The sequence below is a fragment of the Aedes aegypti genome, chromosome 2 (assembly GCF_002204515.2).
Source record: "Aedes aegypti strain LVP_AGWG chromosome 2, AaegL5.0 Primary Assembly, whole genome shotgun sequence".
NCBI lineage: Eukaryota > Metazoa > Arthropoda > Insecta > Diptera > Culicidae > Aedes > Aedes aegypti.
In genome coordinates, this window is record NC_035108.1 from 97,580,767 (window position 1) to 97,599,089 (window position 18,323).

Here is an 18,323-nt window from a genome sequence, read left to right on the forward strand (position 1 = left end):
TGTTACTCCCAAATTCGCTCATGTTTATTCTAACGCCATAAAACAGTTCCAACAGAGAGTCACATTTGAGTCACTCTACCGCGAGCAAACAATCGATGCTTCTCATTCGGGAAAAATGTGCCGTTGTCGGCAAATAACTCGACTTCCATCGCTATCTGCTGATGGTGCACCACGCTGATGGTGGTCGTCGACGAAGCAAAAAAGCAGCAAGTAATTGAGTCAGAAGCGCGCGCGTCGTATTACTACGAGGAGCCGAAAGTGTGGTGAGGGCGTGGCGCATGTGCGCTTCACGATACATACAGGCACAGTTTGGAGCTAGGTTCAGCGACCTCTAGCTAGATAAAAATGCGCGTGTGACATGCGACATTCGAACTGTGGAAATCAGATCAATCGAGATTGACTATGTCGCAATATTATCATAAAAACTGCTTTTGAGAACTACTTTAAAGAAGCTAAGCTACTCTAAGTTGAATGTATTTTTGAGCTTCAGACCTAATTTAAAAACTGAATTTTCAATTTGATCAGAGATCCGATTTTGAAGCCTTTCTGGATTTCACCTGTTTGAGATTGTAGTCTATTTAAGGCCAGTGTTGTGAAAAACTCGATTTATCATAACTCACGCTAGAGAGCATGCGTGAGTTGCAACTCAGCAGTCAAAAAATCATGGATGAGTTGGCTCACCTTTTTGACTCATTGTCTCGCATTTCCAAAGTTTACTCACAAACGGCAATAATTTCTTGTTAGTCTGTTAACATTATTGTAATCCTACGAGTTTTTGATGGGTTTTGCGACTGAATCATTTTTTTACGGTTTGAGTTGATTGAGTGATTTTGCATCAAAATCTCAAGCGTGAGATTTGCGAAGCAGATCTGTAATGAGTTTGCTCTCACGGGAGAGCGTATTGATTGAGATTTGAGTGTGAGTCTATCAACACTGCTTAAAGCATAGTCTTAGTTTGATCAACGATTCATAGAGTCATTGATCTGAAAATCGACCAAGACTAAGATGGGATCAAAGTGTACAGATGTGATTTCAGAAATACACTGTTCATACTGATCTTGATGTTTCACGGAAACATCGCAGAATGTCTAAATTCTGTGTTAAATTTACTCTGAAGATCGCTTGATGTGGAAACAACTTTCGATTTGAAATGAATGTAGAAGAAGTACTGGTATCAAACGACTAGTTTTTAATTCGTAGATTAATTTTACTCTGACAACTTCTTCCTTGAAAACGCTTCTTCTTAAATAGTGTGGAAGTCTTACTCAGAATAAGTCCAGTGCTGGTAGCGAATTTCTTTTTAGTGACTTGGTAACTATTTTCGACCTGGCCACAAAAAAATCACTATTTTCATCCAAAAAGTCACTTATTTCATATAGGTTGGTCGCTAAAGTAACAAATTCTTAGATGTAAAGGTGAAGCCACTATAGTATTCAACTAAAACAGCAAGAAATAAAGATTTTTGTTATTCTTAAGACAAATATTATTTTAAATCCTGGCATCTAAAATTGAAGAAAGTGAGGACCCAAAAAAGAGAGGGATTTTTCAGCAAAACATCAGGCAAAAAATTCTGGCAGAATGTATAAAATTTATTTGAGCTTTAGGCAAAATTTGTGTTGAAAACTGGTAAAATTTGAAGAACAATTTCTGAAACAATTTCATGGCTAAGGTTGGATAGTTTGATTGAAACTCGTGCCGTATTTGCGTCTGATCTGTTCAACAAATTGCTATCTTAATGTCTAGTATAATTCTCGGTGGATAACAGAAGGGATCTCTAACCTACCTTCTTGAGAAAACTCAAACAAAAATACTCAAAGAACTCTTTCAAAACTTAGTAGAACATTCGTTCAGTTATTTGGATAAGAATTCATTCTAAGTTTTCTTTTTCTGTTTTGAGTTTTGTCCATTCCACTAAAAACATTGATCCTCAAACAACTTCTATAGTTTCTGATGAAAATTTACCCTTTAACTCCTCCAGGAATAAGTTCACGAATACCAAAAAACGTAACATATTAAATTAATAGAATTAATTATAGTTTGTTCTGAACACTTGAATCCCGGAGTACATCGATTTGGAACGTCCATGATTTTTCTTCCTCCTGGCATTCGAAATTTTAAATTATAGATATAATACATGTGAGAACGCTCCATACATACCATATTTTGATGAATACAATTCAAAAATTGAGCAATCAAGTCGTGTACTGGCTGGATAACTACTAAGCCATACAGATTACAATATCACTTAAAAATTCACGTAATATGGTTAGTTCATGTTTATTACGAATGTTTTTTCGTTTTGAGACTTATTTTAAGACTAATGTTTTCAGTTTTTATGCCCCTTATTAGTTACTATTTGGTCAATTTTTTTTGAAAATTTCAGTCATCCAAGTCATCATTGTTTGTTGTCTAGTCTGAAAAATGATTCATAATGTTTCTACCAGTCTGAATCTTTTCTAGAAATAGCTTGATATATCTTACTCTATAATTGTTTAGATTTCAAATTGGTTCCAAATCATATATTGTTAACAGCTCGATTTCAACAGAAGAAATGTTATCAGATAATTAATGCATGCATCTGTTAAAGAGAGCCTCTGTTCCAATAATTAAGGTGGTTAAAAGCAAGTGAAAAAGTCATGCTTGGAGATAAATGACTTAGAAGTTTTTTCAGCATTTTTTCATTCCATATCAATTGTTATGTATCCCATTGGGAGCCAAAAAATCAAGCCTGTCTTCTATGAATTACTTGTTTTCCTGTTGGATAGGAAAAATTACTTAAAAATACCGTTGGACAGCTTGAAAACATAAAAAACAGTATATTTGAATAAAAACAGAATAAACCCCTCAATGACTTGCTTGCTCTGTCCCAGTGGAGACGTAACGCCAGAAAGAAGAAGAAGTTGGTTAGTAGTTCGTCATCCAAATTTCAGTCAATTCGGCCAACCAGAAGCTGAGATACATATCTCCAAACTTGGGCATTTTGTATGGAAAAACAGCATTTGGTTACTAACTTTTGTCACTGGCTGTACAAGAAGACTTCAAAAGGCAAAACCTCGTTTACGCACTGATTCAATTTACGAACCCCCGATCTAGTTCGTTATTTGAGGTTACAGTGTATTGTCTGTACGAAAGCCGGAGCAGGTCCACATTTGATGGAAATACTCCAAGTAAGAGCATGGCATTGTTGCCAACGTGACAACTTTTGTAAGGTTTTGAGCTGTTATTCGCCCATCTGTTCATCAAATCATGAGTTCGATCCATGATGCAGATGAATGGACAAACGATAACCGAACCAGATTAACGCAGAGTACAACGTGCAATTCCCCGATGGGCCCGCCCCAATCTGCTATCGCGATCATAAACGGTCGTCGGATCAATAAAGCATGAATCCCACCATCCGTTCCCATTCCCTCGCAATTCACATGGCTGAGAGATGGGATGGGAAGGCGTAAGTGATCATCGTCTCGTCTGATGAACATACGTCATAGAAACCCTACCGGTTTCATGGCACTGACAGAAGTGCCCCTCCCCGCACATGTGTTTCGTTGCTCGGTAATGAATACTTCCGGTGCTTGCGCCCCCTCTTCTGGCGAAGACCAACGTGGAAGCTAGCCGTCATCTGTGGACAGCTTAGTGGTGGACGGTGGTGGAATGCGGTTCACTGCGCGCATATGAAACGTGCCTTGCGAGTTTCATGACGCGCGTCCATTCCCATCGCTTTCAATTGTGTCAGTTTGCCGGTGCAATTCCGACGACAAAACGGCACGACTCGCGTCGTGGTCCGGCGATAATTGCCCCCCCTGTGTCTCGTTCTTTGATGTGTTGTGGATCATTATTCGAGACGTTCTTGGAAAACGGCCAGGACTTCGGCGTTGAGTTTTATTTCTGGGCGAATTTATTACCGGCCATCATCTGTCGACGGGTTGGCAGATGGCCACATTTCCCGAAAGTAGCGCAAACAACTCCTAAAACCTGGAATGCGGCTCCGAGTGACTACTGCCTCAGCATAACAAACACTCTTCAGCTCCACTAATTGAGCGATCAATTGAGTTTCATTAGCGCGATCGCGTATGCTCTCTGTGTGGTAGATAGAATGAGAACAAATGTCTCTGCGCTTTCGTTCGTAGTCGTTAGAAGAAGCTTCTAGAACATGCATGTCCCCATAGTTTGTTTGTCCCCTTGCACGCTAACTTCCACCATTCAGTAACAGCCCGACAACCCAGAGCCCTGAAATGATGGAGAATATAGCGTCTGGAGCTATCGCACAAATCAATCGAATCTTCAGTACTGAAATCTCCAAGAGCAAACCAACACACCAAGAGGATTGTGCCGGAGTAATGACCGTCTCAGGTCGTTCACCTTGTTCCTCGGTGACAGTTTTGCCAACCTTCCAAGATCAAAAACCTCCGCATGAAACCATCTAACATGTGTGCTTGCTTGCGTGACATGATCTAACCGCAGTTTGCCATGATCGGCCTACTAATCACACAGCAATCCCAGGAGAAAGCCTATGCAACGGAACCATCAATCCGAACTGGATGACTTCGTACTCATGCGCTCCCAGATCAAAGCCTGCTGTGCCGATCTCTGATGGCAGTCGAGATCGCTGGAAGCTGCCATCAGTTACTGGTTCAGGCACAGTTATTATCATTAAAACGTCACCCGCCGTTGAATCGAGTGTAACTAACAGCCCGATCGAAAATTCGTCTGTGTTACGTCTGTTTGTCTAACCGCACGACGAAGTTATATCGCTGAGCTTGCCATTCGTCGAATGTTCGGAAATTTGAATTCTAAACAACCCATAATGACTACACTTCCTTTCTCCGGGCACAAGTGGTCAATCTCTCCGTATGGTTGCAAAGACGGACGGACGAAAGAAATCGCCGTCCGCGTCGCCCGTAATCTTCCAATAAAAGTATGCTAATGAACTGCGCGAAATTGTGCGCGACCGCATGATTAGGGTTGCGTCACTTTTTGCGATATCTACTTCTTTTCAATGCCTTAAATGGAAACGGTTTTTGTCTATCTTGTAGTATTGAATTGATTTCGACTGCGGTCGTTTTTAAATTATTGATAAGAATGGAAGAATCGTGATTGCACAGCTGTTGTACGTTTCTTTATCGGTCTGGAGCTATTTTGGGAAACGGAGGCAGTAAATTTTAAGTCTGGCGTGTTTGCCTCCTGTTACGTAACACTTCTTCGGACTGTGAAGAGATAAAACTCATTAGTAAGGTTCAAATCGCATTCAGAATATGTTTCTAAATCATTCATAATGCGTTTCTGAAGCACTCAGAATGCGTTTCTGAAGAATGCAGAATGCGTTCCTGAAGAATTCGAAATATTATTCTGAAGAATTTGGAATATTTTTCTGAAGCATTTCAGAATGTTTTTCACAAGCATTTTAGAATGCTTTTCTGAAGCATTTGAGCATCCTTTCTGAAGCATTTCAGAATGGTTTTGTGAAGTATTCAAAAATGTTTGTCTGAAGCATATTTCAGAATGCTGTTCTGAAGCATATAAGAATGCTTTTCTGAAGCATTCCAGAATGCTGTTCTGGAGCATTTCAAAATGCTTTTCTGATTTTCTGATTGAGAAGCATTTGAAAATGCTTTTTTGAAGCATTTCAGAATGCTTTCTGAAGCATTCCAGAATGCTTTTCTGAAGCAATACAAAATGCTTTTCTGAAGCAGTCCAGAATTGTTTTCTGAAGCATTTGGGAATGCGTTTCTGAAGCATATCAGAATGCTGTTCTGAAGCATTTCAAAATGCTTTTCTGAAGCATTTGGAAATGCGTTTCTGAAGCATTTCAGAATGCTTTTCTGAAGCATTCCATGATGTTTTTTTTTAAAGCATTCCAAGTTGCTTTTCTGATGCATTCCAGGATGCTTTTCTGAAGCATTCTTGAATGCTTTGCTGAAGCATATCACAATGCTTTTCTGAAGCATTTCAGACTGCTGTTCTGAAGCATTTCAGGATGCTTTCCTTAAGCATTTTAGAATGCTATGCTGAAGCATTTCAGAATGCTTCGTTTACGCAGTTCAGAATGCTGTTCTGAAGCATTTCCGAATGCTGCTCAGAAGCATTTCAGAATGCTGCTCAGAAGCATTTCAGAATGCTGCTCAGAAGCATTTCAGAATGCTGCTCAGAAAAATTTCAGAATGTTTCTCCGGAGAATTGAGAGTGCTTTTCTGATTTTTTATAAAATACTATTGGAGCACTCTACTCATGGAGAAGCCCCGTGAAGAGATTCTGGATAAGGTACCGCGGGGCAAGTGGGTAAATGGGATAAGTGAAAACAATTGATATATTTTACTGAATATGTAAATTAACGTTTTAAACTCGTGTGTAAACCTTTGAGGCCATTGAGAACATTACGATAGGTAAGAGATTTCTGAGATTTTTCAGCCATTATTGCATAATAGAGCGACAAATTGTTAACCTGTCAACTGTTACTCCGTAACAAGTTGGCGACGTACATTCTTATTTTAATATTTTCAGTGGAAAAAAGTTGCGGAAAATAATATACTGTACCACTTCTTAGTTGTCCTATGTGACAGTTTCAAACTTCAATAAAAAAAAGTTTTAGAATTAATTTGACGTAGACCTAAAAATAACTAAATTTAAACACCGTCAATTTTCTTATCAGGTGGGGCGAGTGAAAAGTTTATCATTAGAGATTGAATTTGTGTTTTCTCTTTAAGTATCCATAAGTTAACATGGTTCGCAATTATCATAGAAAAATATAACGTGCTGATAATTCAAGAAACACTATACTCAAGCGTTAAAAGCTATTAGAAATCATGGAACTTCTCTAAAAGATGTTGCCAAACATTACAATATTAATATGTCTACTTCGGGCAGCCAATTGAAAAGAAGACGTTGACTGAAATGTTGCAATATTAGAGAACACACGGAAATCTCGTGGAATGTCTATGTAAGCTAGTTCAAAACATAAAAATGGGGTATAGGTCTATCCACATAAAAAAGATTCTAAATACGTTATTGAAGGATTCCGTTTGATTTCTCCCGAAGAGTTATCCGACGTTATATCCGACTTTCTCAAAAACAAATAACGAGCGGTGAAATTCTACAGAGCAGAAATGCAATTGCTGTCCTATAATGTAAGAACTAACATTGGAAATGTTGCAGTTATAATGTTGTCGAATCATTCAAACTAACATAACTGAAGAGAAGAAAATTCAAGTGAAAAGAATAACATTTTCTTTGTTTACATGTTACTTATGTTATTGTTCATTGGGAAGTCTTAACAAATGTTAAAGCTAATAGAAATCGTGAATATAACTGTTTGTTTTTGAATTTATTGTTCAAAACGGTAAACTTTTCACTTGCCCCACTTTTGGGGCAAGTGAAAAGTAAGGAGACATTTTTCAAAAACATTTTCTGTATTTTTTTCTTCAATTTTTCGTAAAAATCAATTTCAGCATGCTGCTTATATTTGGTGGGAGTCAAGCTAAAAAATATACACGACCTCATTTGTTTTAATTTAAAGTCTCTAGACCCAGATAGCCGTAGCGGTAAACGCGCAGCTATTCAGCAAGACCAAGCTGAGGGTCGTGGGTTCGAATCCCACCGGTCGAGGATCTTTTCGGGTTGGAAATTTTCTCGACTTCCCAGGGCATAGAGTATCTTCGTACCTGCCACACGATATACGAATGCAAAAATGGTCATTGGCATAGTAAGCTCTCAGTTAATAACTGTGGAAGTGCTCATAAGAACACTAAGCTGTGAAGCAGGCTCTGTCCCAGTTGGGACGTAATGCCAGAAAGAAGAAGAAGAAGAATTTGAAGAATCTCAACTATGCAAATTCCATTACCCACTTGCCCCACGGTACCTTAAATATATCTAAGCTGAAAAAGTAGTAGCAATTTCCAGAAAGTACAGGATTGTAGTCTTTCGTCAATATTTAAAAAGAAGATAAAACTAAAATTGACAAATTTTAATGATTTAGGAGAAATCTTGTACAATTCTTTCAACAAATCAAAGCCGTTCTGTACATATTCATTTGTTCAGATGTATCATGTCCAATGTACTGGTTTTTGCTGAACTATAAACCAAATATTTGAGAAGATAATTCACCGGAAACCCTACATCAAATTTCCGTTAATGTTACCCAAACACGCAGCGGTAATAAATTTAAAACCAACCAACTCTACTGCGATTACGTAATCGCACTTTCTGCAACTGCCTTTCCCTCAACCGTGACATTGGCCTTGACAGTGCATCTACTTGCCGGCTTTCGTCTGCGAAGCTCGTTGGCCACCTAGCGGCGAATAGTGCAAACCTTTGCGCAACCAACCTTGCCTTTGCAAGTCGGACAAAAGATAACGGATTTATCAGCTGCTAAGTGAAGCGACACATCCCCTTGCTGGATGACGCCAATAAGATGCACTTGAGCACATACGGCGGCGGCTGTTGCCATATCCCCTTATGTGACTTTCTTATCGCACCCGCTTCGTAGCGAATTGTGTGTGGACTGTGTCATAAATAAGAGCCACCTCATTCAAATCTCCACCGTCAATCTCCGGAGGTAGGGGTTTTGGACAGGTATGGCAATCAATTATTGTCACCTGAACACGAAGATCGTCCCTCTGGAGATTAACATGGCTTTGTTGTTCTCTGGACATCATCTACAATGGGTTGAATTGATAACCGGTAATGGCCGAAGTAGGCGACGACGTCTCACGCATTATCCAAGGAGGCGCGAGGCACGGCGGGTTGCTGATAGCGCCTACTGCTCGCTGGTACCTTCGGGTCAGATAAGCCTTGGGAAGTCGTCTTCGTCTTCGCCGCCGTTGGTGCGAGATGGATGATGACGGTTGACCACTCTCGCGGAGCGAGTCGAGTGCTGCAAGCAAATACACACAGCTCCACCAGCAGCTACGATGTGTAATATGGCCATTGTCTGTGTCTGATGATAGCAGCGGTCCACCAAGAAGCACTCGACGAATAGCCAATATCAATCAGTCCACTTTCCACAATCAGCGTGTGTGCAGCAGCCAGTGGGTATCACTACGAAGATGGTCGTTCCATCTCCAGATCGGAACAATTATCCGGGATTCTTCTTCTTCTTCCTCGTTCGTTGCACCGATGACGACGAAAGTCTGTTTGTGAAGTGTTTTAAATCGCTGTGGCGTCCGACTCCGCACTCCCCAATCCAAGCAACCTCTTGAGCTTGATCCGTTAGGCACTTGAGAAAATCGCCTACTTCCGGCAATAGAGCTTACAATGCTTCAATTTTGAAGATCACTTCAAGTCTCCTCGAACCCGAAACCATTTGAGGTAGCTCTTGCGTTATCACAAGCACCCAAAGGAGGGACGAAAGAGACGAAGGAGAAAGTGAGTGCTGAAATTTTGGAGGATTTGAACTTAACGCACGAACGCACGCAAACTAAACCGCGCCAGTTGAACCATGCGGTCAGCGCTCCACCAACACATGCGCTTCCTCCATTCCCATGGCCTACTGCTGCTGTTTGCGTAGCGGCGAACAAACCGATCGCAACGCAACACGCCAAACACAGTAGGCCGGCAGGTGTACAGGAGGTAGAAAGTTGCACTTCTTCGTTCGCGCTGGAAACATGCCGTTTCCAAACTTGTGTCTCGCGTCCCGGTTGTGATCAAATTTACGCGAAAATCTGTGATATTCTAGGATTTTGACTTGCCGAAATGGCCAAAGCTGCCTCCAGTACCGTTGTCGTTCCAAAGTACCGCAAGTACTTGCTGGTGTTCTACAGCTCCTTCGCAGCCTACTTCGTCCTGCTGGTGGTGCTGTATCTGAATGGATACTTCTCGATCGAAGATGATCTCGGGTAATCTCTCCGTGCTTTGAACCGGTGGAAATTTTAGCGATCTCTGGTGTGAATGTGTGTGTGTGTGCAACGGGAAACGAGAGTGAGTGTGAGAGGATTGAACTTCTTGTAGCATGACGTGTAGCTTTCGGTTTATCGTCTGGCTATAATCATTTCGACTGTGGATGATGTTTGAATTTGGGGGTTGCGTAACTTTTCTAACTAACGATAAGCTAATCACATTTAGCACCCCATTATCGATGCCGGCGTGTGATATTTTCGGACAATTATGGATTCCCGGTAAATGCACCGGCGAGGTGTTGATAAGATAACAGTGGGGCTCTGGTCAGTTGGTTGTCTGATAGCAGCTCAGAAGAATAACCAGCTGATTGTGATATTTTAATTTACCCGAAAAGGGTACTTCATTCAGCCATTTGATAGATTATCATACCTTTACTTCATTGAAAGATTTATCAGAAACAATTGAACCTGCTGAACATTGTATTTTAAATGGCTCAGATGGTTTTTGTGAAATTCTTATTTGATTCGCGAAACTCAACTATCGAAGGTATTAAAATTCGAAACTTGAAGAAAATCATCTATTAGGTCATACCAACTTCAAGTTCAATCAACTTTCAATCGATTGAAATTCGATATACTTTGTCCATCGAAGACTTTATTACATGGTACATTAGTAGCCTCGAAAAATGGGACGAATATCAGGAGCATGAATGTTGTCTACGCTAGCTAATGATCTTTAGTTGAGGGGGGTTCCATATTCCAATCGATCGTTTTAGTCTTTTTAAATCATGAACGTGACAGTAACTGTCTGCATTGTTACAAAAAGAACGGGGACGTAACCAACTCTAGCTAATGATTCAATTCGTCATCAACTGGCAGTTACCCATGTTCCAGTTTGAAGCCAACCGTGTGAATCCCTCTAATTCAACTCTTCCGGTTAACGTCAGCGATTCAAATGTAAAAAGACAGCAACCACAAGGAGTAGCAGAAATAATCAACGGTGAAGCTAATGATGCAGAGAATATCTAGATGAAATTTTGATCAGGTTCCCTGATTGAAAAGTTGAGCGACAGCAGCTTTGACTTAACTGTGACAATAACGAGAGGCGCCATCACAAACAAATCTGGGAGTAACAACTCGCAATACTACAAAGAGCATGTGTTCCTACATCCCTCATCAATTCAAATCTCAACGATGGAAGGAACGTAATCAACCCTAGCTAATGATCAGTGTAAATCTGGAGCTCAAAGTACAAGTAGATAATGCTTTTTGGATCTGAGAGAAGCAGAATTTGATATATTCCACGTTCAGAATCTTCATTTTTCATCATGAACATAGTAAGGAAAAAAAACTACAACAGGCCAACCGTGACAACATGTGACATAAATGTTTTCAAAGCTAGAGCAAAGAATATTTCGATGAAATATCGACCAGCTTAAGTGATGACACTGTAAAACGACAGCAGCTTCCATCTATCAAAATACCACTCGCCGACACCTGTATATTCACACATCTCAACAACGGAAGGAACGTAATCAACGCTAGCTAATGATCAATGTAAATCTGTATTTCGAAACCGTGACACCATGTGATGTGATGAAACTGTAAAACGACAGCAGCTTCCATCTATTAAAATATCGCCCGTGAAAACCTGTAAACATCACACATCTCAAGTACAAAAGGAAAGTAATCAAAGCTAACTAATGATCAATGTGAACCTGAAGTTCAACTGTCAAGAAGATAACGCTTTTTGGATCTTGGAGAACCAGAATTAGAATACTTCCTCGTTTGAAACCTCTACTCGTCATCAGGAACATAGTAGGGAACAAATCTCTAATCTTCAATAATCAACTGGTCCGTGAAGAACGGAGGCATAATCAATGCCTATTGATAGTGACAACAAGCAAGCCGTCACCAGATATGACATCAATGCTATCAAAGCTAGGAGCAAATGATACACTGTTTCCATTCTCAAATCTCAACAATGGAAAGAATGTAATCAATGCTGACTAACGATCAATGTTAACTTGGAGTTCAGTAGATATCGCTTTTTAGGAAAATCTGAATTTGAGTAATTCCTCGAACAGAATCAAAAGTCAATATAAAGATTTTGTATGATTACGGAAAAATCATCGGAATATCTGCAACTGGTAATACTGCCAAAAGGATTGCAACATCTTTACGAAAAGAATTATGTTTCTCTCTTTTGTTGGACAAAGCCTACCGGTGACTAGCCGCAAATAGCATCGAACCAGATGGCAGCACCAGTCTTCAAACGCGCGCCTAATGATTGCACCGCCAAAATGGTCATGCGCATTCCGTGCCCGTATCGAACCCTCGCAAATTGCCGGCAATAAACATTAAATGCCTCTTTCCATCGACTTCCACGACGTGCGGCAGTTCCTGCGTGACAGCAGTCACGAACTCCTAAAATGAAGTAATTTAAATGAATTCACATGAGTGGATGAGGATTGTCTGCAAAATATGCATTGGATTAAGTTCCTCAGCTTCATATCGGTGCCCAAATCAATCCCAAAAGGGCAAAGGTGACTGCAACAGGAATCGGTCAGCCGAAACCGCCACGACTCGCATCCAACCGAGCGACCGACCTAGAGTCCTTCCTAATCTTGCACAGTTCAGTTTGTAGCAGTTGGCAATGCCGGGGTGCCGCTCGTTCGTTCCTTGCGCCTTATTTAGGGTGCGACCCGACCGACCGACCGACCACCAATACCACTGCAAACGCAACAGTCGTCCTGGCTGGCCGGCCGCGCGCGCTTTCCGAGCGAAGGGTGCAGAGAATTTCCATCGATGACGACGACGACGACGATTGTTGCGATGTCAATGAGCGCGAAGAGAATCATGTCCTTTCGGCGCGGGCACACCCGGTAACAACACCAGGCGTTCGCCACGGGAGCAGGAAGGAGACAGCATCTCTCCATGCGCTCGGTAGCTGAAGAGAGATGGAAGCACACGAGATGATTAGAGCGAACCCTCCCGTTATAGAGAAAACTACCCCTTGTTGGACGCAATCAGAGACTAGGGTAGTCATCGTCGGCGTTCGTGTCGGTAGAGCGCCACCGCCAAGAGGCCGGTTTCGGAGTCGAAGTCGAAAGCGAACGCACAGTAGAATAGTGATATAGGCGAGTCCCGGAGCAGTAGTTGCTAGAAGACATAGCCGCCCAAACGAAGGACCAGTTTTCCTAGAGTTTCCCGTACATAAAATCACTGCCACCAGAGCCGGGATTGAGGTATCCGGAATCCGGAATTGATCGCGAGTATCGTTTGATCCGAGGAACGACGGCTTCCAGCAGAAGAATGCTTTAATTCGAAGTAATCGGACTAGTGATCGCAGGCTGTGTGTTCTGCAAATCGAAAAGCCGAGAAAAAAGGGTGTGGAAGCTACAGTTTTCATCTTGCATGAGTCGAAGCCCACCGCGCTAGAGTCGGAAAATCCGGATGCCAAGTGCACAAATCGGAGGCCAAACATAGTTCTAAGCCAAAACCAAACTTTCGTGTGTGATATTTTCCGTTTTCGATCGAATGATATACATATTTATATGAATCCCAGTAATTGAAACTGAAAGGGAACTACCGTGGACGTACCATATTTGACGCGGTTAAGAAAATTCTAAATTCAAACTCTTGTCAAATCGTCTAAATCTTTCCGATTTTGTTGAAATTTGAACATATGCTAGCTCAACTATTATAGAATTAAGGAAAAATCAGTAGAAAAATATGAAATGTTTTTTTCTTTATGTTTGATTGACTTTTTGTGGAACACATTAGGTTCCTTAATTGACGCATCAATTCTTCAATGTGCCTAATTTGACGCACTATGTTCCTTATTTGACGCACTTACAAATAATTGCTAAAGTTTAAAATATACAAGAGTTTCAGTATTCAATAGTTCAATTAATTGAAAAAAGCGCTTTAGAGTGGACATAAAAGTTAGAACCTTTGGAAAACGTTTTGAATGACGTCATCCGGTAGTACTTTTGCTATGCGTTTAGTTAGTGTAGAAAATAAAACCGGCGATTGAGTTCAACCCATAGTTAAGCATTATTGTTTAGTTTAATGAATTTTCGTCGCGATATCAGACAAGGGCAAGGTTTGAAAACTACGTTGCGCTGGAACGGGGAAGGTAGTTGCAAACAAATTGGACAAATTGGTCAAAAAATAGAACGAAAACAACCGGTTCCAAATATGTCCGTATGAGATCTTCGTTACTTATAACACGTGAACTACGCCTACTTGTCCCATAGTCTATGTCACCCATATGGACCGCGGGACAAATATGCGTAGAACTAACGGCAGTATAGGCCTCGAAATAGATCGAGAACCATATATGGGGTCTTCCATAAAGTACGTCATGTTATTAGGGGGTAGGAGATGTTCTACCTTCACTTTCAATTCAATTTTTCGAATTTTTCTTCTATTCAAGATGTGACGAATCATATAAGTTTTTTTAAGGCTCCATATAAAAAGCGTGACGTAGGGCGGATGGGCGGGGTTTTTCTAGAAAATGGTATTTTTTGTGACACGTAACTCATGGACACCCCCTATTGTAGAAATTATACGAAACAAACCATTGAACCTACACCTCACCTCCTGGAGCATTTATTGAAGCTTCCTTAAAACATTAGGGGACGTCCATAAACCGCGATAAATTGTTCAATTTTCAACCCCTCTCAACCTTGGCCACATTTATTTTATGAAAAGTGCACATATTTTGTATGAATCGTTGCGTTTCCCTGAACCTTCTCCTCTTCCTAAAAACGTGACGTAATCTATGGATGACCCTTTACATGTGATTACATAAAACATTGGGTTGTTCAGCGGACGGTTTTTTTAATGCCATTACCATAAATATTTCTTTTCCTATTTTCGATTCAACAAAACATGCTGAACAAAATAGCAAATAATTAGGAACATTGTGTGCCTAATTTGACGCACAAGATTTTCATACAAAAATATGTCTTAAACCTTAAAAATAGAAAAATTTTGACATCAATTTATGAATAAAAGAATATTACTGACTGTTGTTGATGATATTGCTGTAAAACAGCACAATATTTTCATGAAAAATGTTTAACAATATTTAGCACATTCCCTAAGGAATGAAAAAATTGACGCACTTGTCGGATGCATTTTCAAATAATGTTTATTGTTTGCCTATTTTTACTCAAAAATAAACTTTTTTTTATTGAAATCTTACAATAACATGTAAATGAAGATTTAGGAATAAATTTTTGAATGCTATTCTGAACTAGAATAAATTTATAATCAAAATAATTAGAAAATGCGTCAAGTTTGGACCCGCGTCAAATATGGTACGTTCACGGTACCCATCGAAAGCAGCACTAGGAGTAGTCAACAAGCAAAACCGTAGCGGAGGAAGGGGACAGTGCGTGTGATTTGAATCTCTCGCTTTGGATTATTAGAAAAGGAGGGTGTGTGATATATTATACACATTTTGGTGAAGTCGAGGACGAAGAGTGCAAGAGTTGCCAACTGTTAGACATCGAACGACGCAAAATTGACTGCAGCTTCTGTGGGGTAAACCACGCGCACCATCAAGGATTGACGACTGAGCGCGAAGAAGCAACACCTTTTAGAATACTCATCCCTTGGCTTTCGAACCCAACATTCCCTGCAAATAATTTCCATGTACTAGCACTAGCCAACGGAATTGACTATATACGTTTAAGAGCCCAAAACTTCCCTTGAACAAATCGATTTCAACAAACTGAAAACGCGCCTCGCGAAAACACCTACACACAAACGCAACAAACTAGGAAGAAGAAGAACAAGAAGGATAAGACAGTAGTAGTGTTAATTAATTTCCCACTAAACATAAAACAACCCCAAATCAGAAAAAAATCAGCAAAAAAATGGGTGGTTGTGCGTCCAAAGATAAGAAGGAAAAGGTGGTGGAGAATGAAACAGCTGCCGCCGGAGGAACCGACGGCGACGCCACAAACAATGGCGGTGAAGGGTGTGTATCAAACTCGATGGTATTTTTGTCGAGGTAAGTGCGGCATAATGAATGGACGAACCTCGATACCAACGCGTGTGCAACCAAACAACAACTACCCCCACCCCCAACCCAGGAACCCACTCCACTGGCCCGGAGATATTTCCAATTTTGCGAAGTTCTTTCGACGAGCGATCGAATTAATTCCACATTCCCACTGGCCGCTCGAACAATCGAATTGGAAGAGCTGTGGGAACCGTTGCGAGCAAGAGCAAGACGTCCGAAATGCCCTTTTTTGGTCGGTTTCGATTTTCGCTCTTGCTCTCTCCCTCTCTCGCTATCGGACATCTCAACCCAATTGGATTAATGAACTTTTGTTCGGGCTGAGCGCAACACACCCCGATAAACTAATAAGATTGAACTTAGTTTTCGCACACCCTTTTGGCGTGCGATGGGAAAATTAAATCCCACACCCATAGGGCGACGGACGGGTAGTTGTTGTTCTGTGTCTTTCTTTCTCGATAGTAAATTTCGCATCCGCTTTCAAATTATGCCGCACATTGGTTACCATTCCGTTACGACCAAGAGTCCAAAATTCGTACCGTTTCGGGATCATATAGCTTCCACGAGTAATTATCGCTTCAATCAAGTAGAATCTACGTCAATCAGTGTATTTCTTTTTTAGCTTACGAAACCACTCGTCCTAATGTGATTTAATCTAAACCCCCACCGCCTTGCTTAATCTACTTGCAGAAACAAATCAGACACCATGGTTGACGCTGCCGTTATGGAAAAGATGGAAGCTGGCTTCGCCAAGCTGGCCGCCTCGGACTCCAAGTCCCTGCTGAAGAAGTATCTGACCAAGGAAGTCTTCGACGCTCTGAAGAACAAGAAGACCTCGTTCGGATCCACCCTGCTGGACTGCGTCCAATCTGGTACGTATTGAGGGGGGGGGGGGTTCAGTTTGGGTTATGAGGTTTGACCTGATAGTTGGGAAAGAGTAGGTCTTCAAAGTTTCGAAGAAAGAGATGTTGAATCTAGTACTCAGATGTTCATGTAACGTTGTGCTCTTGACATTTTTTCACTGCCAGTTTCTTCTTAAATCTACTTGCAACATTTTTACACATTGCTTTAAAGATAAAATATTTAGTCCCAGAGATAGTTTTTAAAGGATTTCGTTTGAAATTTTAAGTAAATGTTGGTAACTTGATTCTGTAGTCTCGAAGTAACATACAAAGTTACAACTTTGAAAGCGATATGGACACGATTTTGATTCCCAACCTCACTTTTTTCCATTAACAATTGACTGAGTCATCGAAAAACTGAACGGATGGTGTATGGCATAGATCGACTACAGAAACACTATGAAATTTGACACCGTAGCGACCAATTGCTTAGAGTCAGAAGCAATAAACAGAGTTAATTTAAATAAGCCCGCGTTTTCAATTAATGCAGGATTTGATTACAATCATACTGCACATAATTGCAAATTCTGTTCACAGATTGGGACGCGATCGTATAGTTCTCTCCAGTTAAGAACAGTGTTGATTGACTTACACTCATATCATATTCAATGTACTCTCCCGAGGAGCAAACTCATTAGAGATCTGCTACGCAAAGCTCATGCTTGAGTTTTCGATACAAAATCACTCAATCACTCGTTGGAAAGGATTACTATAGTTCTACCAGACTTACAAATCATCATTGCTTTGTGCTAGAAAACTGCGGAAATATAAGGCAATGAGTTTAACAGACCAACGATTTGTTCGACTGCTGAGTTGCGTGATTCACGCATGAGTTGTGAGAATTTGAGTTTTTCACAGCACTGGTTAAGAATAGCTCAGAAGTTTCTCGAGTAGGATCTTTTTGGACTTCTGGAGATAAGTCATCGGGAGTTTTGCAAACTTTCGGACTTCTGAGTAGAAGTCAACAAGAAGTGTTTGCTGAATTTCTTGCTAATTAGTAATCAGAAGATTTGTTAAATCTGAATAGAATTTTTGTAAAAGCAAAAGTTACAGAACTTACCAAATGGAGCGCTTTTGAAGGGGCTATTTTGGCCTTGAGTGCTACGTTCTGATAGGCCTTTACATGTGCCACCTGATAGGCATCCCCAAAATCTGCAAGCTAAAAACCCATAAGAGACCACTCGAAAGGGTCCTAATAGACAGGACTGGTTCTTATTTCGAAATGTGTGAAAATCCTTGGGGGTTTGAAGCAGTGAGTAAGTGTAAACGACAAAAAATATTTTCAAATTTTCTCTAAATTATGTTATTTTTTCTGTTGGACAAAAAAGTCATAAAAATCGTTCAAACTTTTTAAGATTGGAGTATTTTTTATTATGTCCAGGGCTGGTAGCAAAAAGTGGCACCGAAAAAAGATATTTTAGTGACCAGATTTGCGAAATAAGTGACTAAAAAGTGGCTTTCGATTCTCTAAAAAGTGACTAAAAGTGACTTGAAAATCAAACCGTAATCAGTTTCATTTCAATTCTAATATACCTACTGTTTTACGATCAATATCCA

General features: G+C 40.5%; 1 protein-coding gene across 6 annotated transcripts in view; it reads left to right on the plus strand.

Annotated features, from left to right (window-relative positions):
- LOC5571596 (arginine kinase) overlaps positions 1–18,323 on the plus strand; it is a 166,945-nt gene that overhangs the window by 133,505 nt on the left and 15,117 nt on the right. For 4 of the 6 annotated variants that reach the window (XM_021841640.1, XM_021841644.1, XM_001653673.2 and 1 more), the window contains one exon: positions 16,555–16,736. In XM_021841640.1, the coding sequence (XP_021697332.1) occupies positions 16,555–16,736 (182 nt within the window). Of the gene's footprint in view, positions 1–8,988; positions 9,021–9,543; positions 9,828–15,700; positions 15,823–16,554; positions 16,737–18,323 lie in introns of those variants that run through there. The other 2 variants (XM_021841643.1, XM_021841641.1) reach the window with 2 other exon arrangements.